The sequence below is a fragment of the Gigantopelta aegis genome, chromosome 15 (genome assembly GCF_016097555.1).
Source record: "Gigantopelta aegis isolate Gae_Host chromosome 15, Gae_host_genome, whole genome shotgun sequence".
In the NCBI taxonomy this organism is placed as follows: Eukaryota; Metazoa; Mollusca; class Gastropoda; order Neomphalida; family Peltospiridae; genus Gigantopelta; species Gigantopelta aegis.
Genome location: NC_054713.1, coordinates 43,939,238 through 43,967,045, shown reverse-complemented (window position 1 = coordinate 43,967,045; position 27,808 = coordinate 43,939,238). Strand labels below are relative to the sequence as shown.

At 39.7% G+C, this 27,808-nt stretch overlaps 1 protein-coding gene across 1 annotated transcript; it reads right to left on the bottom strand.

Moving 5' to 3' along the window:
• Positions 1 to 20: 20 nt before the first annotated feature.
• LOC121390417 (arylsulfatase B-like) lies at positions 21 to 27,670 on the bottom strand. The gene is made up of 14 exons (XM_041522222.1): positions 27,529 to 27,670; positions 25,140 to 25,251; positions 24,319 to 24,370; positions 20,897 to 21,000; positions 16,275 to 16,381; positions 15,871 to 15,935; positions 14,520 to 14,621; positions 13,920 to 13,983; positions 13,239 to 13,336; positions 10,599 to 10,735; positions 9,819 to 9,883; positions 7,237 to 7,360; positions 2,373 to 2,515; positions 21 to 518 (listed from the first exon to the last, which is right to left on the bottom strand). The coding sequence occupies exons 1-14, from the start codon at positions 27,638 to 27,640 to the stop codon at positions 346 to 348; spliced, it is 1,458 nt and encodes a 485-aa protein (XP_041378156.1). The 5' UTR covers positions 27,641 to 27,670; the 3' UTR covers positions 21 to 345.
• Positions 27,671 to 27,808: the final 138 nt, after the last annotated feature.

Sequence of the window (27,808 nt, the reverse complement as noted above, 5' to 3'; positions counted from 1 at the left end):
ACATTAAAACAACAACCACAAATATACATATATTTATTTACAATCATAAACCAACCTTGCACACTGTGATCTTACTTTTAAAATATTAATTTTAGGGGTCAAATGTAATAAACACAAAAACATAATTAAATTTTATACTTTGAGTGGTAATTATATATAATTGTAAAAAGTATCCCTCCACACGACGTGATCAACTTGGGAACAGCCCGGAGTGGAGCTAGAGTATAGACAGACATACGGGTTCTGAATGACTATTTAAAACAAAACATCGTCTGAACATTGATATTTGTTGACTCATTAAAATATAGTACAAGAAGCTTGTAAGACGTAACACCCCAACACTCCCTAACACCAGCCCGGTGTCCACACCCCTCCGAATCTCTTCGGGTTGGCTTTCGGGTCCAAGGGAGGAAAGTTCGCAGGAACCATCTTCTTCCGGTAGAACGCCAGGCGAGACTTCATTTTACTAACCACGCCCGGCATTTTGTCTGCTAAATTTACTCGTTCTGTTGGATCATCTGTTGGGAAGAAAAATAAAAATGTCTCGGCATGTAGAATGTGAAACATAATAAGAAAATGTTTTTTTTTATATCTATAGCTAATTTATAGTTCGTCCTATACCAAAATGTTATTTTATATCTATAGTTCGTCCTATACCAAAATGTTTTTTATATCTATAGCTAATTTATAGTTTGTCCTATACCAAAATGTTATTTTATATCTATAGCTAATTTATAGTTCGTCCTATACCAAAATGCTTTTTATATCTATAGCTAATTTATAGTTCGTCCTATACCAAAATGTTATTTTATATCTATAGCTAATTTATAGTTCGTCCTATACCAAAATGTTTTTCATATCTATAGCTAATTTATTGTTCGTCCTATACCAAAATGTTTTTTATATCTATAGCTAATTTATAGTTCGTTCTATACCAAAATGTTATTTTATATCTATAGCTAATTTATAGTTCGTCCTATACCAAAATGTTTTTTATATCTATAGCTAATTTATAGTTCGTCCTATAGTATACCAAAATGTTTGTTGGCAATAATTTCAGTTTGGTTTGACGTAAGAAGAAAAGAAAAAGTGCTTTGGAAATAACAAAAAACCAACAACTATTTTTGTTTAGAATTTAAAAAAAAGTCGGATCAGAATTAGTAAATTCCATAGCATGAAAAAGGCGTTCCCATAGCTTTGCCGTTGTTACAGCATTTTATGGCTAATCAGGATATACCAGAATTACTAAATGTTTGACATCCAATAACAAATGCTTAATTAATCACTGGCAGTGAACCACATCATCATAACTCCCAGCCCCTGATTATAAAATGAAGATGACAAAGTTAAATTTTGTTTTCTTTACTGACTCCACAAGAGCACCTTGGTTAATTAAGCATTTGTTATTGGATGTCAAACATTTAGTAATTCTAATACAAAGTTTTCTGTTGACATTTTGTAGCAAGATAAATTATAGATTTTTTTATAGTCAGCCACGAAGTAATATAAAAGGGAGAGAACTCTGAAACACCCGGAGAGAGCTGGCTAAAATCACCTCCCTCACTTCAAATATAGTTTTATAATAATAATGTTTGTTTTATAATGTTTATACTTTCATAAAATTCGATAACAAATATGATAATGACATCATGTTGGTTTGTCAAATTATGAATTTTGCTTGAATTCTAGAGGGAAAACAACAGCTACACCCATCTCATACCCCACCTACCCCCCAAAAAGTATAAAATATAGTAAATTTGTCTTAAAAGATATCTGAAAATCCCATCATTTCATTTAAAGAGTATACTTCCTCAGGAAATAAAATAACACTGGGAATTTTTTTTAATAAAAAACCGAGACAACAGACTAACACCAGTCGATGAGATTAAAAAAATCAATCAATCAATCAATCAATCAATACCACGACTTGTCCTCTGCAGTTTACAATCGTGCGCACCAGGCATCAGTAGTCTGCTGTTTGACTGTGATTATTTCATGGCAGACAGCTTTGAATTGGCGATTATCAGACTAAAGTTGACAGGGAAGACTGTAGTTTGAAAACGTGTAACGTGTTGACATTGAAGAGTTTTTTGTAGTAATAGCGGTCCATTCAAAAGTAATGCTTTCTGTGTAAAATGGGTGTACTCCGGCCAGGTTTAGTGGGTGTGTTTGTTTAAACCAGTACCCTTGGAGAAACAACAGGGGTTGTCCTTTTCAGGGTATGTTGCCCCCAGGCAGGCAAAGGTGTATTTTAAAACATCCATGGGCCTACTGATATTAAGAAACGTGCTATAGCCACTAACGCTATATAGGAACATATAGCTGAAATAATTGTGGTCTGTGGCCATCAGGATCAAGACGCTGTTTCTTACCTTTAACATTGAAGAGCCAGACTCGCGTGTCGTTCGCTCGCCAGACATTCGACATGAGAGGCGTGTCCACAGTTCCATTCATGGGTCGGTACCACCCGTCGTACAACCCTGGAAACCCCTCGATCAGCTTCAAATCCCCCATTCTGGAAACAGGAGCAGAATGGGCGTCAGATATGGTGATAGGCAGACCTGTACGAGCTCGCATTTTTGTAGGCGTGGGGGGGGGGGGGGGGGGGGGGGGGGGGGGATCTGGTTGTGCTGTGTGGACACACTGATTCTTGCCCGAATTAAAAAAAGATGACCGAATCTGGATACGAACATTTATTCATAGTTGTATTACTACCAAATAGTTATATAGTGTTGTGGGGGGATGGGGGTGGGGAGGGGGGGGGGGGGTCTGGTTGTGCTGTGTGTACACACTGATTCTTGCCCGAATTAAAAAAAGATGACCGAATCTGGATACGAACATTTATTCATATTTGTATTACTACCAAATAGTTATATAGTGTTGTAAACGAATCACCGCGCATTTTTACACAGTTTACAACTAATATTGTAGGTAGAGTGATGGAAATACACGGTGAAAAGGTTTTAGGCCAGCTCATTTTGCCCGAATATCTCTATTGTCTTTGCCCGACTTTGAGGATTTGCTCCAAGACTTGGAAGGAAGGAAGGAAATGTTTTATTTAACGACGCACTCAACACATTTTATTTACGGTTATATGGCGTCGGATATATGGTTACGGACCACATATTGATAGAGGAAACTCGCTGTCGCCACTTCATGAGCTACTCTTTTCGATTAGCGGCAAGGGATCTATTATATACACGATCCCACAGACAGGATAACACATACCACGGTCTTTGATAAACCAGTCGTGGTGCACTGGCTGGAGTGAGAAATAACACAATGGGCCTACCGACGGGGATCGATCCCAGACTGATCGCGCATCAAGCGAAAGCTTTACCAATGGGCTACGTTCCGCTGCCCCCTCTCCCAGCACTTGTATTTCCTCCTGCCTGGTACGTTCATTCAAACGAATCACGGACAGATATTTATCCCAAAACAACCACGCATCAAGCGAGCACTTTACCACTGGGCTACATATCGCCCCCGCCCCCGCTCCCGTCTCCAAGCACTTGTATTTCCTCCTGCCCGGTACGTTCATTCAAACTAATCACGGACAGGGATCTATCCCAAACCAACGGCGCATCAAGCGAGCACTTTACCACTGGGCTACCTCCCGGCCTTTGTAACACACAGTGTTTAGAATAGCCGTACCTTATTGCGGAATGCCCCTCAGTAGGCCTTTGTAACACATAGTGTTTAGAATAGCCGTACCTTATTGCGGAATGCCCCTCAGTAGGCCTTTGTAACACACAGTGTTTAGAATAGCCGTACCTTATTGCGGAATGCCCCTCAGTAGGCCTTTGTAACACACAGTGTTTAGAATAGCCGTACCTTATTGCGGAATGCCCCTCAGTAGGCCTTTGTAACACACAGTGTTTAGAATAGCCGTACCTTATTGCGGAATGCCCCTCAGTAGGCCTTTGTAACACACAGTGTTTAGAATAGCCGTACCTTATTGCGGAATGCCCCTCAGTAGGCCTTTGTAACACACAGTGTTTAGAATAGCCGTACCTTATTGCGGAATGCCCCTCAGTAGGCCTTTGTAACACACAGTGTTTAGAATAGCCGTACCTTATTGCGGAATGCCCCTCAGTAGGCCTTTGTAACACACAGTGTTTAGAATAGCCGTACCTTATTGCGGAATGCCCCTCAGTAGGCCTTTGTAACACACAGTGTTTAGAATAGCCGTACCTTATTGCGGAATGCCCCTCAGTAGGCCTTTGTAACACACAGTGTTTAGAATAGCCGTACCTTATTGCGGAATGCCCCTCAGTAGGCCTTTGTAACACACAGTGTTTAGAATAGCCGTACCTTATTGCGGAATGCCCCTCAGTAGGCCTTTGTAACACACAGTGTTTAGAATAGCCGTACCTTATTGCGGAATGCCCCTCAGTAGGCCTTTGTAACACACAGTGTTTAGAATAGCCGTACCTTATTGCGGAATGCCCCTCAGTAGGCCTTTGTAACACACAGTGTTTAGAATAGCCGTACCTTATTGCGGAATGCCCCTCAGTAGGCCTTTGTAACACACAGTGTTTAGAATAGCCGTACCTTATTGCGGAATGCCCCTCAGTAGGCCTTTGTAACACACAGTGTTTAGAATAGCCGTACCTTATTGCGGAATGCCCCTCAGTAGGCCTTTGTAACACACAGTGTTTAGAATAGCCGTACCTTATTGCGGAATGCCCCTCAGTAGGCCTTTGTAACACACAGTGTTTAGAATAGCCGTACCTTATTGCGGAATGCCCCTCAGTAGGCCTTTGTAACACACAGTGTTTAGAATAGCCGTACCTTATTGCGGAATGCCCCTCAGTAGGCCTTTGTAACACACAGTGTTTAGAATAGCCGTACCTTATTGCGGAATGCCCCTCAGTAGGCCTTTGTAACACACAGTGTTTAGAATAGCCGTACCTTATTGCGGAATGCCCCTCAGTAGGCCTTTGTAACACACAGTGTTTAGAATAGCCGTACCTTATTGCGGAATGCCCCTCAGTAGGCCTTTGTAACACACAGTGTTTAGAATAGCCGTACCTTATTGCGGAATGCCCCTCAGTAGGCCTTTGTAACACACAGTGTTTAGAATAGCCGTACCTTATTGCGGAATGCCCCTCAGTAGGCCTTTGTAACACACAGTGTTTAGAATAGCCGTACCTTATTGCGGAATGCCCCTCAGTAGGCCTTTGTAACACACAGTGTTTAGAATAGCCGTACCTTATTGCGGAATGCCCCTCAGTAGGCCTTTGTAACACACAGTGTTTAGAATAGCCGTACCTTATTGCGGAATGCCCCTCAGTAGGCCTTTGTAACACACAGTGTTTAGAATAGCCGTACCTTATTGCGGAATGCCCCTCAGTAGGCCTTTGTAACACACAGTGTTTAGAATAGCCGTACCTTATTGCGGAATGCCCCTCAGTAGGCCTTTGTAACACACAGTGTTTAGAATAGCCGTACCTTATTGCGGAATGCCCCTCAGTAGGCCTTTGTAACACACAGTGTTTAGAATAGCCGTACCTTATTGCGGAATGCCCCTCAGTAGGCCTTTGTAACACACAGTGTTTAGAATAGCCGTACCTTATTGCGGAATGCCCCTCAGTAGGCCTTTGTAACACACAGTGTTTAGAATAGCCGTACCTTATTGCGGAATGCCCCTCAGTAGGCCTTTGTAACACACAGTGTTTAGAATAGCCGTACCTTATTGCGGAATGCCCCTCAGTAGGCCTTTGTAACACACAGTGTTTAGAATAGCCGTACCTTATTGCGGAATGCCCCTCAGTAGGCCTTTGTAACACACAGTGTTTAGAATAGCCGTACCTTATTGCGGAATGCCCCTCAGTAGGCCTTTGTAACACACAGTGTTTAGAATAGCCGTACCTTATTGCGGAATGCCCCTCAGTAGGCCTTTGTAACACACAGTGTTTAGAATAGCCGTACCTTATTGCGGAATGCCCCTCAGTAGGCCTTTGTAACACACAGTGTTTAGAATAGCCGTACCTTATTGCGGAATGCCCCTCAGTAGGCCTTTGTAACACACAGTGTTTAGAATAGCCGTACCTTATTGCGGAATGCCCCTCAGTAGGCCTTTGTAACACACAGTGTTTAGAATAGCCGTACCTTATTGCGGAATGCCCCTCAGTAGGCCTTTGTAACACACAGTGTTTAGAATAGCCGTACCTTATTGCGGAATGCCCCTCAGTAGGCCTTTGTAACACACAGTGTTTAGAATAGCCGTACCTTATTGCGGAATGCCCCTCAGTAGGCCTTTGTAACACACAGTGTTTAGAATAGCCGTACCTTATTGCGGAATGCCCCTCAGTAGGCCTTTGTAACACACAGTGTTTAGAATAGCCGTACCTTATTGCGGAATGCCCCTCAGTAGGCCTTTGTAACACACAGTGTTTAGAATAGCCGTACCTTATTGCGGAATGCCCCTCAGTAGGCCTTTGTAACACACAGTGTTTAGAATAGCCGTACCTTATTGCGGAATGCCCCTCAGTAGGCCTTTGTAACACACAGTGTTTAGAATAGCCGTACCTTATTGCGGAATGCCCCTCAGTAGGCCTTTGTAACACACAGTGTTTAGAATAGCCGTACCTTATTGCGGAATGCCCCTCAGTAGGCCTTTGTAACACACAGTGTTTAGAATAGCCGTACCTTATTGCGGAATGCCCCTCAGTAGGCCTTTGTAACACACAGTGTTTAGAATAGCCGTACCTTATTGCGGAATGCCCCTCAGTAGGCCTTTGTAACACACAGTGTTTAGAATAGCCGTACCTTATTGCGGAATGCCCCTCAGTAGGCCTTTGTAACACACAGTGTTTAGAATAGCCGTACCTTATTGCGGAATGCCCCTCAGTAGGCCTTTGTAACACACAGTGTTTAGAATAGCCGTACCTTATTGCGGAATGCCCCTCAGTAGGCCTTTGTAACACACAGTGTTTAGAATAGCCGTACCTTATTGCGGAATGCCCCTCAGTAGGCCTTTGTAACACACAGTGTTTAGAATAGCCGTACCTTATTGCGGAATGCCCCTCAGTAGGCCTTTGTAACACACAGTGTTTAGAATAGCCGTACCTTATTGCGGAATGTAACACACAGTGTTTAGAATAGCCGTACCTTATTGCGGAATGCCCCTCAGTAGGCCTTTGTAACACACAGTGTTTAGAATAGCCGTACCTTATTGCGGAATGCCCCTCAGTAGGCCTTTGTAACACACAGTGTTTAGAATAGCCGTACCTTATTGCGGAATGCCCCTCAGTAGGAATGAAAAAATCATCCAGGTTGTACACGAATTCACTTCGTTTTGAGACGCCCCCTGTCCTAATGGAATCCCACTGGCTTACCCCGTCAATTCCTGGAACTAGAAATCACATATCGTCGATGAATATAAACTGTTATAAGGTCAAATAATGTTGGGTATAATACACACACAGAACTAGAAATCACACATTGTCGATGAATATAAACTGTTATAAGGTCAAATAATGTTGGGTATAATACACACACAGAACTAGAAATCACACATTGTCGATGAATATAAACTGTTATAAGGTCAAATAATGTTGGGTAAAATACACAGACAGAACTAGAAATCACATATCGTCGATGAATATAAACTGTTATAAGGTCAAATAATGTTGGGTAAAATACACACACAGAACTAGAAATCACATATCGTCGATGAATATAAACTGTTATAAGGTCAAATAATGTTGGGTATAATACACACAGAACTAGAAATCACATATCGTCGATGAATATAAACTGTTATAAGTCGATGAATATAAACTGTTATAAGGTCAAATAATGTTGGGTAAAATACACAGACAGAACTAGAAATAATATATCGTCGATGAATATAAACTGTTATAAGGTCAAATAATGTTGGGTATAATACACACACAGAACTAGAAATCACATATCGTCGATGAATATAAACTGTTATAAGGTCAAATAATGTTGGGTAAAATACACAGACAGAACTAGAAATAACATATCGTCGATGAATATAAACTGACATAAGGTCAAATAATGTTGGGTATAATACACACACAGAACTAGAAATCACATATCGTCGATGAATATAAACTGTTATAAGGTCAAATAATGTTGGGTATAATACACACAGAACTAGAAATCACATATCGTCGATGAATATAAACTGTTATAAGGTCAAATAATGTTGGGTAAAATACACACACAGAACTAGAAATCACATATCGTCGATGAATATAAACTGTTATAAGGTCAAATAATGTTGGGTAAAATACACAGACAGAACTAGAAATAACATATCGTCGATGAATATAAACTGATATAAGGTCAAATAATGTTGGGTATAATACACACACAGAACTAGAAATCACATATCGTCGATGAATATAAACTGTTATAAGGTCAAATAATGTTGGGTATAATACACACAGAACTAGAAATCACATATCGTCGATGAATATAAACTGTTATAAGGTAAAATAATGTTGGGTATAATACACACAGAACTAGAAATCACATATCATCGATGAATATAAACTGATATAAGGTCAAATAATGTTGGGTTAAAATACACACACAGAACTAGAAATCACATATCATCGATGAATATAAACTGTTATACGGTCAAATAATGTTGGGTATAATACACACACAGAACTAGAAATAACATATTGTCGATGAATATAAACTGTTATAAGGTCAAATAATGTTGGGTAAAATACACAGACAGAACTAGAAATCACTTATCGTCGATGAATATAAACTGTGTTATGAGGTCAAATAATGTTGGGTATAATACACACAGAACTAGAAATCACATATTGTCGATGAATATAAACTTATAAGGTCAAATAATGTTGGGTAAAAATACACAGACAGAACTAGAAATCACATATTGTGGATGAATATAAACTGTGTTATGAGGTCAAATAATGTTGGGTTAAAATACCCAAACAATACATAGACAGACAGACAGGCGTACAGACACACACACTGTCCACATAGAAATATACAAAGGAACATACTCAACAAAATACACACTACAATAGCACACACACATATACACATCCATAAAAACACACAAGCAAACGCAAACACTCGCTCGCACGCGCACACACACACACACACACACATACAGGCATGCACACACACATACACATACACACATACACACACACACACTCATACACACTCATACACAGGCATGTACACAAAACTATTCATCAATGTGTCCAAACGTCCGTAAGAGCTGGAGGTCCTGAGGCTTGACGACGAAAATTAAAAGGTTTTTTACATACTCCATATAAAGTTTTTAAAAAACAATTGTTGTTTAACGACACCACTAAAGGATAATCTATTTATTTATCATCGGCAATTGGATGTCAAACATTTGGTCATTTCGACTAATAGTCGTTTTTTCCATTGTCAGCATGGAATCTTTTGGCCAAGTAAGTAAAATACAGCCTTCCTCACTTTTAATCATATAATGTGTTGTCAAGATCAAACGAAGCATTCCCACCCTTGACAGAACGTTCTTCGTCTAGCGCGATATTTCTCAGTTTGGTTTTGAGACGACCTCTACAATTATGAATCCACACACGGAATAAACACACACCTGCTGTCGCAGTAAATATCTCGTTCAAGTCAATAAAGTCTTCGACAATGGCGCCATGTGCTGCGATTTGACTGGAGATGTTTGGCTATATATTGAGTAAAAGCCTAGATAATCGTGTTTGTTAAAAGTGTAGTTATAATTATAATTTTGAACCGGTAAAAGTTGTTACGTTGTGGTAATTCGACTCTGCAGCTTTACTGATGTTTACCTTCATCAACATGTCCCCCAGCTGCTGACAGCAACGTCGGCATCCAGTCAACGGCGTGGATGATTCTTAATAATAATAGTAATAGTAGTAGTAATAATAGTAATAATAATAATAACAACAACAACAACAAACACAATAACAACAGCAACAATAATAACGATAAACAATAATAGCAACAACAATAATAAAAAGAACAAAGTTTGCTTTGTTTAACGACACCACTAGAGGACATTGATTAATTAATCATCAGCTTTTGGATGTCAAACATTTGGGAATGGTAACATATAGCAGAAAACCGTTACATTTTTCCATTTGTGTGTGGGGGTAATTTTTGGCATTCTTCCATCAGATAACTGTTCAAGCACGCCTGTCGTGGGCACACTTCGCCAGAGAGTTCTGTCCATGACAGCAATTTTTCCATGAACACCAAGGGATCTTTTATATGTGTTTTCCCACAGACACGATAGCACATACCACGGCCTTTGGTATGTAACTGGTGAATAAACACAATAATAACGTTAATAATCAATAATAAAATGACATTTAACTTAGAGGAATGTCCTTTTTAGTAAATATATGTCAAGGCTACCGTTTCATTTTAAAAACCTATATGTAATTCTTATGAACCAATGTTCAGAAAAATGAATAATGTAACAAAAGATAAATAAATAAATAAATAAAGAAAGAAAGAAAGAAGTAAATAAGTAAATAAATAAGTAAGTAAGTAAGTAAGTAAGTAAGTAAGTAAAGAAATAAAACTGTAATCGCTTCTAGTCTTACCCATCATAAGTGTAGCCTGTTTTCTTGAGCCCCGCCCCGTGTATGAAGGCCGAGCCCCTGGTACCCCCCTCCCACACGGTGTGTTTCCCCCCTCGCAGGGGCCAGTTGTTGGCATAGAACACCATCTCACCACCATTCTGTAATAGTGAAAACCGTGAACGCATAACGACTGCCATTCTACACTGACGAACAAAAGAAACGCATATGTTTTAAAATATCAATTTGTTTTCATGAAGAAATTTTTTTGGTAAACAGACAGTTGAAATGGGCTCAAAATGTTTTCAAAAGTGAAAGTTTTATAGGACACAACAACTAACGGGATCCAAACTTAATTATGTTAAATAAATTAAAGAAAACTCAAGTAATGGTGGCGTTTCTTTTGGTGTTCAGTATACGAGTATATCGTTATTACATACAGACATAAAGATTTACGTACAATGTATGCAATGCAGTGCAACAGTCAGACAGACAGACAAGATATATGATAGATAGAGTGTGACAGGCAAAAATTAAAAGACACAAACACTGGCAGAGACAGACAGACGCACAGACACACAAAGACAGCTAGCCAGACAGGCGCAGGCATGAACAACAGAGTTAAAAGTTTGATTTGTTTAACGACACCACTAGAGCATTTGGTAATTCTGACATACAGTCGCTACATTTCTCCATTAGTAGCAAGGGATGTGTTATATGTAATTGTGACATACAGTCGCTACATTTCTCCATTAGTAGCAAGGGATGTGTTATATGTAATTGTGACATACAGTCGCTACATTTCTCCATTAGTAGCAAGGGATGTGTTATATGTAATTGTGACATACAGTCGCTACATTTCTCCATGAGTAGCAAGGGATGTGTTCTATGTAATTGTGACATACAGTCGCTACATTTCTCCATTAGTAGCAAGGGATGTGTTCTATGTAATTGTGACATACAATCGCTACATTTCTCCATTAGTAGCAAGGGATGTGTTATATGTAATTGTGACATACAGTCGCTACATTTCTCCATTAGTAGCAAGGGATGTGTTATATGTAATTGTGACATACAGTCGCTACATTTCTCCATTAGTAGCAAGGGATGTGTTATATGTAATTGTGACATACAGTCGCTACATTTCTCCATGAGTAGCAAGGGATGTGTTATATGTAATTGTGACATACAGTCGCTACATTTCTCCATGAGTAGCAAGGGATGTGTTATATGTAATTGTGACATACAGTCGCTACATTTCTCCATGAGTAGCAAGGGATGTTTTATATGTAATTGTGACATACAGTCGCTACATTTCTCCATGAGTAGCAAGGGATGTGTTATATGTAATTGTGACATACAGTCGCTACATTTCTCCATGAGTAGCAAGGGATGTGTTATATGTAATTGTGACATACAGTCGCTACATTTCTCCATTAGTAGCAAGGGATGTGTTATATGTAATTGTGACATACAGTCGCTACATTTCTCCATGAGTAGCAAGGGATGTGTTATATGTAATTGTGACATACAGTCGCTACATTTCTCCATGAGTAGCAAGGGATGTTTTATATGCACTTTCCCACGACAGGAAAGTACATGATACCTCGGTCTTTGATATACCAGTCGTGGTGCACTGGCTGGTACGAGAAATATCCCAATGGACCCATCGACGACGACGGGGATCGATCCTAGACCGACCGCGCATCAAGCTTGCGCTTTGTCACTGGGCTACGCCCCGCCCCATGTCTGGACTGTGGCAAACTATGGTTTTAGTGGTGGTCCGATCATGCAACCCCGGAAAAAATATAACATTTAAAAAAAGAAAATTTACATTCTGGTAGGGGTTTCGAAAGCAAAGGACCGGCCTCGGTGGCGTCGTGGTTAGGCCATCGGTCTACAGGCTGGTAGGTACTGGGATCCGATCCCAGTCGAGGCATGGGATTTTGAATCCAGATACCGACTCCAAACCCTGAGTGAGTGCTCCGCAAGGCTCAATGGGTAGGTGTAAACCACTTGCACCGACCAGTGATCTATAACTGGTTAAACAAAGGCCATGGTTTGTGCTATCCGGCCTGTGGAAAGCGCAAATAAAAGATCCCTTACTGTCTGTCGTAAAAGAGTAGCCTATGTGGCGACAGCGGGATTCCTCTAAAAAAACCAGTGTCAAAATGACCATATGTTTGACGTCCAATAGCCGATGATAAGATAAAAAAATCAATGTGCTCTAGTGGCGTCGTTAAATAAAACAAACTTTACTCTTTTTTTCGAAAGCAAAGACACCTAAGATGCTAGCAAAAGTTTGTTTTGTTTAAGACCACTAGAGCACACTGATTTGTTAATCATCGGCTATTGGATGACAAACATTAGGTAATTCTGACATATAATCGCTACATTTTTCCATTAGTAGCAAGGGATCTTTTGTATGCACTTTCCCACAGACAGGAAAGCACATAACACGGCCTTTGTCCAGTTTGTTTGAAACATATTTTACAAAAGGATTGAGCACAAGTTATCCAACTTACGAGGCCATCTCCAAATTACAAATATTATAACATTATAGGCGACTACTATTAGTACAAATATTTGTCCAGTTGTGGTGCACTGGTTGGAGAGATGCTAGTAAAGACAAAGAGATGCTAGAAATAGTCCGATTTTGCTCACGTCGGCCGTGAAGACGATAAGTGTGTCCTCCATCATACCACCCAGTCTGAGAGAGTCCGTGATGTTTCCTATCGCCTCGTCCAGGGCGGACACCATGCCTGATAAGTAGAGGTGTCCTCAGTACATAGCAGTCAGTAACAGGGTTTGGTGTAATTGTATTCTACAACTAACAATTCAAACTATCCCACATCATGCCATATGAGAGCTGGCTCTGGAACTCGCCAAATTTGCGAATTTTGAAAATATTTGCGAATTTTATTTTAATTTTGTGAAATAATGTCATATAATAACTGATATTTTGATGATATTGTTTAAAAAAAACATTGTTAACTCCTACCATTGTTAAATCCGACCATTAAAAACATGGCTTTTGCTAAATTCCTATTTGACTGAATTGTGCAGAGATACGGTTTTGATAATAGATAATGGTTTTTTCGTTCAGGTTTGATAAATTGTCAATGTAATGTACATGTATTAACAGGTACTGGAAACGAGAGGGGTACGGGGCATTACACCATCCCCATCCATCTCTGAAGATTATGCATTGTATTTTGTTTTCACAATATATATTTCTACATGCGTAACTAAATTTAATCATGGAAATCTATTGATTTTTTATCTATAGATTTAGCATTATCATGATACATTTCCTGAAAGATAATAAAACACGAAATTACTTACCAGAAAATTCTCGTCTGCCTTTGTTGTTCACGTTCTGGTACCACCGTTCATAGATCTTCGGGACCTTCAGCGAAAAATAGATACACAAACATAAACAATACACAAACAGACTAGAACGAAATAAATAACATAGAAAACGAAAAAGCACAGAAAAAAGATCCAATCGCACAAAAAATAACAACAAACAAACAAATGAACAAGAAAAATATAAAATGATAAATATTTTAAAAGATAATCAATCGTTAGGTTATACAAATTTGCTATTTGCCATTGTTTTAGTAATTTTGTTATAGCATTTTGCTGACAGAAAAACAGATATAATAAAACAAAACATTGTTTATGCATTTTAATTACCCCGTAACACATGCATATTTAAAACTTATTTTAAGCAAAAAGGGGCATTTACACTGAACAACTTGCATTAACGATTTACATCATTCAATCGAGTTGTATTCTCAGAACCGTTAAATCAAAACGGTTTTAGTCATCTACTAAAACTTGTTCAACACAAGAAGTACGAACAACGGGTGTTGTCCAAATGGTTACTACAAGTCACACAGTGTGAATATTGCTTTAATGAGTTAGCATTTGGGTTAATACCTGTATAGGAGCGTGCACGGACTGGAAGGGCAGGTATAAGAACAGTGGTCGACTCTGGTTGTGGGTTTTGATAATATCTTGCGCTCTCTTGGCAAATGTGTACTGTTCAGAAATAAAAGAAATAAATGAAAGTGTAAAGTATAAACGATCTAACAGAAATATTAACATTTACTTGGATATAAAACTCAATGCAAATTTGGCAGGTGGGTTTTTTTTCTTGTATTTTTTTTTGGCGGGGTGTGGGTGTGGGAGTTTGGGGATTTTTTTTTGGGGGGGGGGTTTTGGGGGGGATGTCATGAAATAACTAAAAAAGAGGATAAAATACTGTACATCGAACCTGTTTTTATATTTTACAACGTCGTAGAGACTTATTATTATTATAATTGTACATACTTATATTATTTAACTATACTGTCTCTTATAATTCCATAAGGAATGCCTTATGCACCGTTATGTTTGTTTTCTTTTATAAAAGTGTGATGTAAATAAGGTGAGACATTAATACATTACCCGTCTGTATGTCTGTATGTCTGTCGAATAAGTCATCGATTTTCAAGTCAGTTAAACTGAATTCCACACTGTCTTGCAATCAAAGTAGATGTTCAGCTTGCTCTTGTTTAACTATTTGTAACTGACAGCACACGGTATCAATATTGATCAAATATATATATTTTTTAAACATTAAATAATTTTGTTATTAAATTATTTAATATAACTATTGACAATATAAAATGACTCTTGTTAAACATGATTTAGTATATGTTTTAAAATATATACTCAACAACGAAAGTTTAGTAAATACCTTTTATGACGTCTAAAGTTGCTATGGTTGAATAAACGTAAAAGAAAACCAGGTCCTCCTGTTGTGTTAAGGCAAAGGTTGATGAGTTTATGTTGCTTGTAAATGGTAAACATTTCAGATGTGAATACTAATTAATAAAAATAGGTTAATTTATAAATGTTATGCCATTTCTTTTAACATTAGCTAAACTTTCGTTGTTGAGTATATATAATACTTTGACTATAGGTATCTAATTTAAGTACTAGTATTGATGTTCAAAAATGACATTATAAAGTGATCTAATATGTTTTTGTAACATCAAATGACACTATATAAATATTACTAAATAATTTTGTTTTTATGCGATCTAATCTAAGTATTAACATAATAAAATAACTTTATTTTAGTGTAAAGAATACTGATACCACCCCTTACAGTGAACAGCAGTGCTATCTCATACTTTGTTAGTGTCACAATCGCAAGTATTATTGGTATTAATAACTCCAAATGTGCTACTCCTACACTACTGACAAGACACGTACTTCCGATAGGGTAACGGATTATACTCACTGCTGAATATTGCCCCGTGTAGCTATCTGCCACATGGAGGCCATCTCGATAATCTAGATATAGACCTGAAAATAAAAACAATAATAAATACATTTATAAATATATATATATATATATATATATATATATATATATATATATATATATATATATATATATATATATATATATATATCCTAGTAAAAATAAACAATTTTAGAAAATTAAATAAACAGGGATACAGACAAAAAAAACACCATAAAACGAACAAAATAAACTATAAAGAAAGATACAAACAAATTAATAAATTAATAATTAAGAAAGAAACAAAGAAAGAAAAAATAAACAGATAAATAAACAAACATACAAACAAACAAAAATAAATAAATGAGTAAATAAATAAATAAATACAATAGTGCTCTAACCAGTCTTGTGAGTGTAATAGTCCTCTGCGCCGTTGTAGTAGCCGAAGTACGAGTCGAATCCACGGAACGTTGGCGTGCACTCCCAGCTACAGAAGCCCAGGTGCCACCTGTTCAACAGCAAGGAGCACATTCCATTTGTCCGCTATCGGTAAACTATACTTGTACGTAATTAATAATACATAATACTCAGACGCGAACATATCGGTAAACTATACTTGTACGTAATTAATAATACATAGATACTCAGACGTGAACATATCGGTAAATGTATACTTGTACGTAATTAATAATACATAGATACACAGACGTGAACATATCGGTAAACTATACTTGTACGTAATGAATAATACATCGATACACAGACGTGAACATATCGGTAAACTATACTTGTACGTAATGAATAATACATAGATACTCAGACGTGAACATATCGGTAAACTATACTTGTACGTAATTAATAATACATAGATACTCAGACGCGAACATATCGGTAAATGTATACTTGTACGTAATTAATAATACATAGATACACAGACGTGAACATATCGGTAAATGTATACTTGTACGTAATGAATAATACATCGATACACAGACGTGAACATATCGGTAAACGTATACTTGTACGTAATTAATAATGCATAGATACTCAGACGCGAACATATCGGTAAACGTATACTTGTACGTAATTAATAATGCATAGATACACAGACGCGAACATATCGGTAAATGTATACTTGTACGTAATGAATAATACATCGATACACAGACGTGAACATATCGGTAAATGTATACTTGTACGTAATGAATAATACATAGATACACAGACGTGAACATATCGGTAAATGTATACTTGTACGTAATTAATAATACATAGATACACAGACGTGAACATATCGGTAAATGTATACTTGTACGTAATGAATAATACATAGATACACAGACGTGAACATATCGGTAAACTATACTTGTACGTAATTAATAATACATCGATACACAGACGTGAACATATCGGTAAATGTATACTTGTACGTAATGAATAATACATAGATACACAGACGTGAACATATCGGTAAATGTATACTTGTACGTAATTAATAATACATAGATACACAGACGTGAACATATCGGTAAATGTATACTTGTACGTAATGAATAATACATAGATACACAGACGTGAACATATCGGTAAACTATACTTGTACGTAATTAATAATACATAGATACACAGACGTGAACATATCGGTAAATGTATACTTGTACGTAATGAATAATACATAGATACACAGACGTGAACATATCGGTAAATGTATACTTGTACGTAATGAATAATACATAGATACACAGACGTGAACATATCGGTAAATGTATACTTGTACGTAATGAATAATACATCGATACACAGACGTGAACATATCGGTAAACGTATACTTGTACGTAATTAATAATGCATAGATACTCAGACGCGAACATATCGGTAAACGTATACTTGTACGTAATTAATAATGCATAGATACTCAGACGCGAACATATCGGTAAACGTATACTTGTACGTAATTAATAATGCATAGATACACAGACGCGAACATATCGGTAAACGTATACTTGTACGTAATTAATAATGCATAGATACTCAGACGCGAACATATCGGTAAACGTATACTTGTACGTAATTAATCATGCATAGATACTCAGACGCGAACATATCGGTAAACGTATACTTGTACGTAATTAATAATACATAGATACTCAGACGCGAACATATCGGTAAACGTATACTTGTACGTAATTAATAATACATAATACTCAGACGCGAACATATCGGTAAACTATACTTGTACGTAATTAATAATACATAGATACTCAGACGCGAACATATCGGTAAACGTAATGCGTGTACGTAATTAATAATACATAGATACTCAGACGCGAACATATCGGTAAACGTATACTTGTACGTAATTAATAATACATAGATACTCAGACGCGAACATACGAATGGAATCTACTCAACATGTCTGCATAGAAATAGTGATTGCTACGGATTACGCATTGCGGATTACGTATCAATATACGTATACATATTACGGATTCCATTTGTCCGTAATCCGTTCGCGTATACGTAAACGTAATTCAAACCCTAACCCTGATTGGATACGCAGACGCATACGGACATACGTACGGAGACTCATAAATGGAATCTACTCTGTATACGGTAGTTTGTATACAAAGTGATTTTTGCTGATTGCACATTGTGGATTCAGGGCTCGAAATAGGAAGTAAAATATGGCCTGTTATTTGGTTTGGGTTGGGGGGTTTTTGTGGGGGTTTTGTTGGTTGTTTTTGTTGTTGTTGTTTTGTTTTGGGGGTTTTGGGGGTGGGGGTAAATAGCAGGCCAAAAGAAATAATGGCCTGCTAAGAAAAACATATGGCCTGCTGGAAATAAGACAGCATAGGGCGAGTGGAGGGTTAGGGACTGTGTGTGAGAAAATAGCACCCATGAGATGATGATAACTCGTTTAACGTGCCCATATACCACTAGGGTTTCGAACACACCCATCCCGAGTCCGACCTCCGATAAGATCGGTGGCCTGACTCGGGATGGAGGGGGTTGAAAATGGGCAGAATTTTGAAAATAGCAATTAGTAAAAACGTTAATAGAATAAATAAAAAAATAAAAAGGTTACAAGCCAAAAATAAAAAAGAATTGACTGCTCGGCCGAATATTTATATAATTTGGAGCATTTTAGAAGGACAGTCCAAAATTAAATAAGAGAAAGAAGAGAGGATCGGACTATTTAATAATATTACAAAAAAGAAGTAATTTCGACATAAAATTTTGAACGCAGATCTAAACGTTTAAAGTCCGATCGATATGTCCACGCGAGTGGCCTCGTTAAGGCCGTTTGGGTGCGCAGCTTAAAGGGACGAGATGGGTTGCATCCCGTCAAGAAAACCCCTAGATTGACAGTCGATAGACATTGAAGGTGTAGTGCTGTGCTGAAATACAGATCTTGAGAAGCCGGATCCGTCTGAACGAGAGAGAGTATCAGACTAGGGTATAATCCAGTCGTCATGGGTTGGTATAGTGGTGCGAACAGGCCCGACTCCGGAAGATACGAGATGGTATCACTATAAAGCAAGGTAAAGTCTAGAAAAAGAGTAGTAGGGGCTAACCCCGCTTCCTATTTCTTCTTAGAGTGGGGCGGTCAATCTTCCAGTGCTGGTAGGACAGGCTCGGACATGTAGAGACTAAACGCGAACAACCGTGGCGTTCTGCAGAATGGTCGTCATACGAGTCACGAAAAAACAAGTCAACATAGTCAGACGGAGAAATGACGTGGAGGCGAGGAATCTCGCTGAAAAAGAATCCAACCTGGTGGTGCAGACTGTCGAAACGAGAAGCGTTCCAGCGTTCAATCAGTTCCAATGGCCGCATACATCCCAGTAGAAAACTTCATTTCGCTGACAAAAACAACGAAATGAAGGACCCCCAAGTCGAGCACACGAAAGCACGTGCAGTGTGCACAAGCGAAACAAACACGTCTTACCGCGTGGAGCTCCAGACTGGGAATGACCCATGAGATGTATTTTAGAGTATTATAAAATCAATATATAACCAATATATAACTGAATCACGAGTGGCGTGCGCTACAACAGTTTGTTCTGAACGTGCACGTAAAGCCCTATGATCTGACCTGAATCATGAGCTCAGCCTCAGCTAAACAGAAGACGAGATGGTCGTACATACATATATCTTTTGATAATTTTAGCAGGTGAATTCTACCAATTTTTTTTACTTCTTTTTGCTTTTCGCAGGCCGCCATTTCGTGTTAGGGGCGGGACGTAGCCCAGTGGTACAGCGCGCGGTCGGTGTGGGATCGATCCCCGTCAGTGGACCCATTGGACTATTTCTCGTTCCAGCCAGTGCACCACGACTGGTATATCAAAGGCCGTGGCATGTACTACCCTGTCTGTGGGATGGTGAATATAAAAGATCCCTTGCTGTTAATCGAAAAAGAGTAGCCCATGAAGTGGCGACAGCGGGTTTCCGTAACCATATGTCTGACGCCATATAACCGTAAATAAAATGTGTTGAGTGCGTCGTTAAATGAAACATTTCTTTCTTTTTTTCCATTTCGTGTTTTACGGAAGACGTACACGCACAGTTATTACGGGCAAATCTTGCATACATTAGTTCATAATTCTCTGTTTTATTACACCCACCTGACTCTGGCTGGGCGGAAGTTCTAGCTCAAACCAGAACTCGTGTCCAGGGTGGACGTCAGTGGCGGAAACAGGGAGGGGACCAAGGGATCATCACCTAAAAAAAATATTCAAGTGCCTCTTCTTTTTTTGTTTTCTATTGAGATGCCTTTTTGACCATTTGGTCCTTGTGCCCTTTTCCCTTTGTCACCCAACCCATCGCACGCACGCACGCATGAACACACACACGCACGCATGAACACACACACACACACACACACACACACACACATACACACACTCCTTCGGTGGATATGTACACGTTAAACAGAGTTCGCAATGCCAATGTATGTGTGCGCAAAATTGCATTAAGTTTTGTATTTTGTTGGAATGAATTTGTTATTTTCGTTTCTACTTACTTCCCTATTGCGTGAGTGGAATATCCGAGTTTCTTCAGCTCCTGGGGCAGAAAGGTGAAGTTGAGAGGTACACACACAGCTTGACTTGGCTCGATCACGTAATGCTGCAAATTATAGGAATCAGTTTAGCTTTTTTTGACAGTGGTTCATGAGTACATGTCATCAATGCTATTTTTATTCCAATGCGTTCTATCCTGTGCTAGTTTTAATGTAATAAACTAGTCTGATAATGGCAGTTCTCCACTGAGCGGTGCCGGAAGGATGGCTTGATAATGGCAGTCCTCCAATGAGGAGTGCCGGAAGGATGTATTGATAATGGCAGTCCTCCACTGAGCGGTGCCGGAAGGATGTATTGATAATGGCAGTCCTCCACTGAGCGGTGCCGGAAGGATGGCTTGTTAATGGCAGTCCTCCACTGAGGGGTGCCGAAAGGATGTATTGATAATGGCAGTCCTCCACTGAGCGGTGCCGGAAGGATGTATTGATAATGGCAGTCCTCCACTGAGCGGTGCCGGAAGGATGGCTTGATAATGGCAGTCATCCACTGAGCGGTGCCGGAAGGATGTATTGATAATGGCTGTCCTCCACTGAGCGGTGCCGGAAGGATGTATTGATAATGGCAGTCATCCACTGAGCGGTGCCGGAAGGATGTATTGATAATGGCTGTCCTCCACTGAGCGGTGCCGGAAGGATGTATTGATAATGGCAGTCCTCCACTGAGCGGTGCCGGAAGGATGTATTGATGATGGCAGTCCTACACTGAGCGGTGCCGGAAGGATGGCTTGTTCAGTAAAGGATCTCCTCTGGAGTAGCTGTCCTATAGACGAGACACTAGATAGAGATTGATGAAATCAACCAAATGCCCATTGGACATTGGCGTTGTGCAGAAATGCGTTCTTGACCGTGTATAACGGTTTTGTCGTTCATATTTCAATATTCTGATGGAAACTAAATTTCGAATGTACATAGGTTTTGATATTTAGAGACACGTTACTCATTGAGTGGTATCTATCTGCACCAGCCCACAGACAGGATAGTACATACCATGGCCTTTGTTATACCAGTTGTGGAGCACTGGCTGGAACGAGAAATAGCCCAATGGGGTCACCAACGGGGATCGATCCTAGACCGACCGCGCATCAAGGGAGCGTTTTACCACTGGGCTACGTCCCGCCCCACAAAAGCATTTCGAATGCACATAGGTGTAATTTGGTTTTAATGTTTAGAGATGCGTTACTCATTGACTGGTAGGCCTATCTATTGTACCACTCCGTTAAAGGATCCGTAAATAAAATGTGTTGAGTGTGTCGTTAAATAAAACAACTCCTTCCGTTAAAGGAACTACCTCGAGTTTGTGCCATTGTAAACTGTTTCCAACTAATAATGCCGTTTTAACTACTAAAATTACACTTTACGTTTTGTTTTCTTGTTTAGATCACAGGTTCTCTATATTCAGTGTGCTTTTGGATTTGTGTACCTCCCTTTAATTCTGTACGTACAAAAACAGATGTAAATTATAATATAAAACGAAGTTTGAACACAGAAACTGACTGAATAACGGGTCCAGAGTATACTACACGAGTGGCCGCGCTGGATAGCATTTTTCCTAAACGAGTTGTTTGAAAACTTATCTGACGATCGAAATATGTTTTTAAACAACAAGTTATCAGATAAATGATATCTAAAGGGACACAAAGGTTGTTTTCTATTTCTTACATATTCTCAAAAAAGAGAGGTTAAAACCACTTTTAGATTAACTTGTACGTCACAGAGCATTCAATTTCGATGGTGTTTATTTCACTCGATTGTATGACTGTGGTGACAGGTGTTCACCGTGAGGCAACAAATCCCAAGTTTTAAAATCTACAGCAGGTGATCTCTTACACTGATATGTAAGGAAACTGATATGAAGAAAAAACGTTTGTGGATGATTTTTGTTTTTCATACCCAGATGAACGTAAAAGAAATAACAGACAATACTTATAATTAAATTTCAAACATATTTACTAATATTAACACTAAACGTTCATATTTTATTTTGAATTATTTTTTTGGTCTTTAATATACTACCAATATAAAGTGACATCATCAGATATGCGTTCCGATTCCCTGACATCATCAAATATGACGTTCCGATTCCCTGACATTATCAAATATGACGTTACGATTCCCTGACATCATCAGATATGACGTTACGATTCCCTGACATCATCAAATATGACCATTCCCAGTCTGGAGCTCCACGTGGTAAGACGTGTTTGTTTCGCTTGTGCACACTGCACGTGCTTTCGTGTGCTCGACTTGGGGGGGGGGGGGGGGGGGTCCTTCATTTCGTTGTTTTTGTCAGCGAAATGAAGTTTTCTACTGGGATGTATGCGGCCATTGGAACTGATTGAACGCTGGAACGCTTCTCGTTTCGACAGCCTGCACCACCAGGTTGGATTCTTTTTTAGCGAGATTCCTTGCCTCCACGTCATTTCTCCGTCTGACTGTCGACTTGTTTTTTTCGTGACTCGTATGACGGCCATTCTGCAGAACGCCACGGTTGTTCGCGTTTAGTCTCTACATGTCCGAGCTTCTCCTAGCAGGACTGGAAGATTGGCCGTCCCACTCTAAGAAAAAATAGGAAGCGGGGTCAGCCCCTACTACTCTTTTTCTAGACTTTACCTTGCTTTATAGTGATACCATCTCGTATCCTCCGGAGTCGGGCCAGTCCGCACCACTATACCAACTCATGACGACTGGACCATACCCTAGTCTGATACTCTCTCTCTCGTTCAGGCGGATCCGGCTTCTCAAGATCTGTATTTCAGCACAGCACTACACCTTCAACATCTATCGACTGTCAATCTAGGGGTTGTCTTGACGGGATGCAACCCATCTCGTCCCTTTAAGCTGTGCACCCAAACCAGTGTTCGAGATTAACGGTATCCCGATATCCCGGGGATACCAGAATTTAATTTTGGATACCAGACTTCAAGAACCAAGTATCCCACCGGGATACCATATATTACTAAATTTTCAGGTGGGATACCAGATTTTGAAATGTTAGTATCCAACTGGGATACTGGCCAAAAATTTTAATCTCGAACACTGCAAACCGCCTCAACGAGGCCACTCGCGTGGTCATATCGATCGGACTTTAAACTTTTAGATCTGCGTTCAAAATTTTATGTCGAAATTACTTCTTTTTTTTAATATTATTAAATAGTCCGATCCTCTCTTCTTTCTCTTATTTAATTTTGGATTGTCCTTCTAAAATGCTCCAAATTATATAAATATTCGGCCGAGCAGTCAATTCTTTTTTATTTTTGGCTTGTAACCTTTTTTTTATTTTTATTTATTCTATTAACTTTTTTACTAATTGCTATTTTCAAAATTCTGCCCATTTTCACAGTTATCTCCCCACACGTGTCACTCACCTGCATTCCTGCTCTGAAAGGGTAGATACCCGTCATAAACGCAGTTCGCGAACTAAAAACAAAAAAACAACAACAGGAAATGAAGACATATTTGTGGAACGAGACCCAAGCAGAGTTTACACTACGGTTATTTGGTGTCTGACATGGTTATTTCAAAATGTGAACGAGAGAGAGAAAGAGAGAGAGAGAGAGAGAGAGAGAGAGAGAGAGAGAGAGAGAGAGAGAGAGAGAGAGAGAGAGAGAGTGGGGGGAGTGAGAGACAGAGAGAGAGAACGAGACAGAGACAGACAGACAGGGAGACAAGTATATAGAGAGAAAGAGAGGGGGGAGACAGAGGGGGAGAGAGAGGGGGGGAGAGGGAGGGACAGAGAGACTGAGACAGAGACAGAAATATATAGAAAGTTAGAGACAGAAAGAGTGAGTGAGAAACACAGAGAGCGAGAGACTGAGAGTGTGTGTGAGAGAGAGACAGACAGACAGACAGAGACAGATATATATATATATATATATATATATATATATAGAGAGAGAGAGAGAGAGAGAGAGAGAGAGAGAGAGAGAGAGAGAGAGAGAGAGAGAGAGAGACTCAACATACTGGTGACCAGTAGAAAATCGTTCACATTGTTGATCTTTTAAAAATATAATTTCTCAGTATACACACCAACTTTCTTTAAGTATCCTCTGTGGGATGATGCATATAATATATTTTAACGGAACAATGTATCGAGTTTCCTCTCTAAGACTGTATGTTATAATTAACAAACGATTAATAAATCAATGTGCTCCAGTGGTGTCGTTAAACAAAACAGATCCTAACTCACGGACTACACACTGGTTGCACGTAGGAGCTGTTGAGCACGACGCCGTGACGCGCCAGTTTGTCGATGTTCGGGGTGTGCATTGACGGGTTCCGCCAACCCACGTCGTTCCATCCTGTGAAGGAAAACAATGAGCTAAAATTAGTGATACTGAAATACAAAGATTTCTTACACACCCGTTATAACATATGGGTTGTTTACACACGTATGTGTGTTAACAATTTCAAAACATACGACTGGCTGTTCCTAGGTGATGACCAGGGGCCTAATTCACTAAACTCTCGCAACTTTGCGATCTCGCAATACAATGCTAAAAGATTTACAAAGAGGATGCTTTGTTGTCTAGCAGAGCTTAAGAGACCTTTGTGAATTAGGTCCCTGGTCACCAGTGCCATGAATCTAATGAAAACCAACACGGTGGAAATCGATTACACTGTGACGTATAGTTAACCTGACAATCGTGTGTCTGTGGCGCGTAATGCCCCAGTCACACTTACGCTGCGATTGTCCGCGACCTCGGCGGTCGTGCGATCGAGGGCGGTCGTGGACGGTCGTATTTTCGGTCGCTTGTTTTCTGCGATCGATGGGTCGCGGTCAGACTATGGGACCTGTCGCTGACTGGTCTGCGACTAATCGCACGACTGGTCGCACATGCGTCAGTACGATCACCCACGAGTACCTACGATTGTCAACGACCACTGGCACGACTACCCACTGGTCGTGCGACGCGTCGTGGCAGTTTGCGACCGGTCGCAAGCGATCACAACCAGTCGTGCGACTACCCAGTGGTCGTGCGACGCGTCGTGGCAGCTTGCGACCGGTCGCAAGCAATCACAAACGGTCTTGCGACTGGTCGCGCGGTTGTCAAGCGATTATGAATACTGCGCTCCGCAATGTGCAAAACTTACCGATTTTATCAACTTCTCAACTGTCACCACGTTGGATTCTTCTGTGCCACTCTCTTAGTGGCACCAACGTCGGAAATTCTTAATCTATGTCACTCTCCTAGTGACTTTCACTCTTTAACTCTTCAATAACTTTAATATTGGATTGCCAGGATTGGATCGAGCTGCGGTTGGATATGGCTGGGGCCTGGGGGATGGGATGCCGGTGGTTAGGGTTTCTTTGGGGCCATAGGGCGTAGGTGGTTTGGCCTTAGGCTTAGTGCAAGTTCTGGCCTCCCCTCTTGCCCCCCCCCCCCCCCCCCCCGCCCCAATCTGGTCACACCAAGGTTCGAAATATGACTGGTAATTTTATATAACGTTTAAACTTCCCTTACACAACTTTTCTGTGGGTTTGGGCCAACACTCCTACCTTCCTCCTAACCTCAGGGGTATTAATTAATTTTATTGTTTTTCAATTTTATTTTATTTTAGACCACCCCATCTAAAATTGCGTCAAATTATGTATTAATTAGTTATAGATTAAGTGTATTTATGTTTAAGGATTCTGTCAAAATTTATTAACCTCCTCATTCCATTATTTTATTATTTTTCGGTTGTAACTTTCAAAATTTCCAATTTGTCCCTATATTTAGGTATTTCCTGTCCCGAGTCAGACCGCCGATCTTATCAGAAGCCGGACTCGAGATGGGCGTGTTCGAAACCACAAAGGTATATGAACACATTAAAATATTAGCAAAGCCAAGCTCCGCCAGACAGGTCAGGTCATAGGGCTTTACGTGCACATTCATAGCAAGCTGTTGTGGCACACGAATATAAACTATCCCTTGCTGCTCGGAAAGAGTGGCGACAGCGACAGCGGGTTTCCTCTCTCAGTATCGGTGTGGTCCTTAACCATATGTCTGACGCCATATAACCGTAAATAAAATGTGTTGAGTGCGTCTTAAATAAAACATTCATTTTTTTCTTCTTCTATTCCGAAGGACCGGCCTCGGTGGCGTCGTGGTTAGGCCATCGGTCTACAGGCTGGTAGGTACTGGGTTCGGATCCCAGTCGAGGCATGGGATTTTCAAAACCCTGAGTGAGTGCTCCGCAAGGCTCAATGGGTAGATGTAAACCACTTTCACCGACCAGTGATCCATAACTGGTTCAACAAAGGCCATGGTCTGTGCTATCCTGCCTGTGTGAAGCGCAAATAAAAGATCCCTTGCCGCCTGTCGTAAAAGAGTAGCCTATGTGGCGACAGCGGGTTTACTCTAAAAAAACCAGTGTCAGAATGACCATATGTTTGACGTCCAATAGCCGATGATAAGATAAAAAAAACAAATGTGCTCGAGTGGCGTCGTTAAATAAAACAAACTTTACTTTTTTACTATTCCGAAGGGACATAACTTTTGCACAAGTCCTTAACAAAAGAGGGCGTATGAATTCACGATCGAGCTTTGTAACAAAGACACGTAAATTACGAAAAGTCAACTCTCTCGACTTACCCAAGTCGTCTGCGACGATAAACAGTATGTGCGGTTGTTTCCCCTCGCCAGTTCTAGCCACTACGACGGCGACGATGAGAAAAACGCGAGCAACGTCGCTGAACCCAGTCATAATGACAGATACTAATGGTGGACGGAAAACCCCAACAACGATCGATATTATAGGTCGGGTAGACGCGTTACCCACGGCTCAGTCAGAATAGGCTTTTTTGATTCGTAGAAATTTTTTTTATAGAGTTTACAGCCCGGTACCAGCTCCAATCCAGAGTGAGTTCTTAAG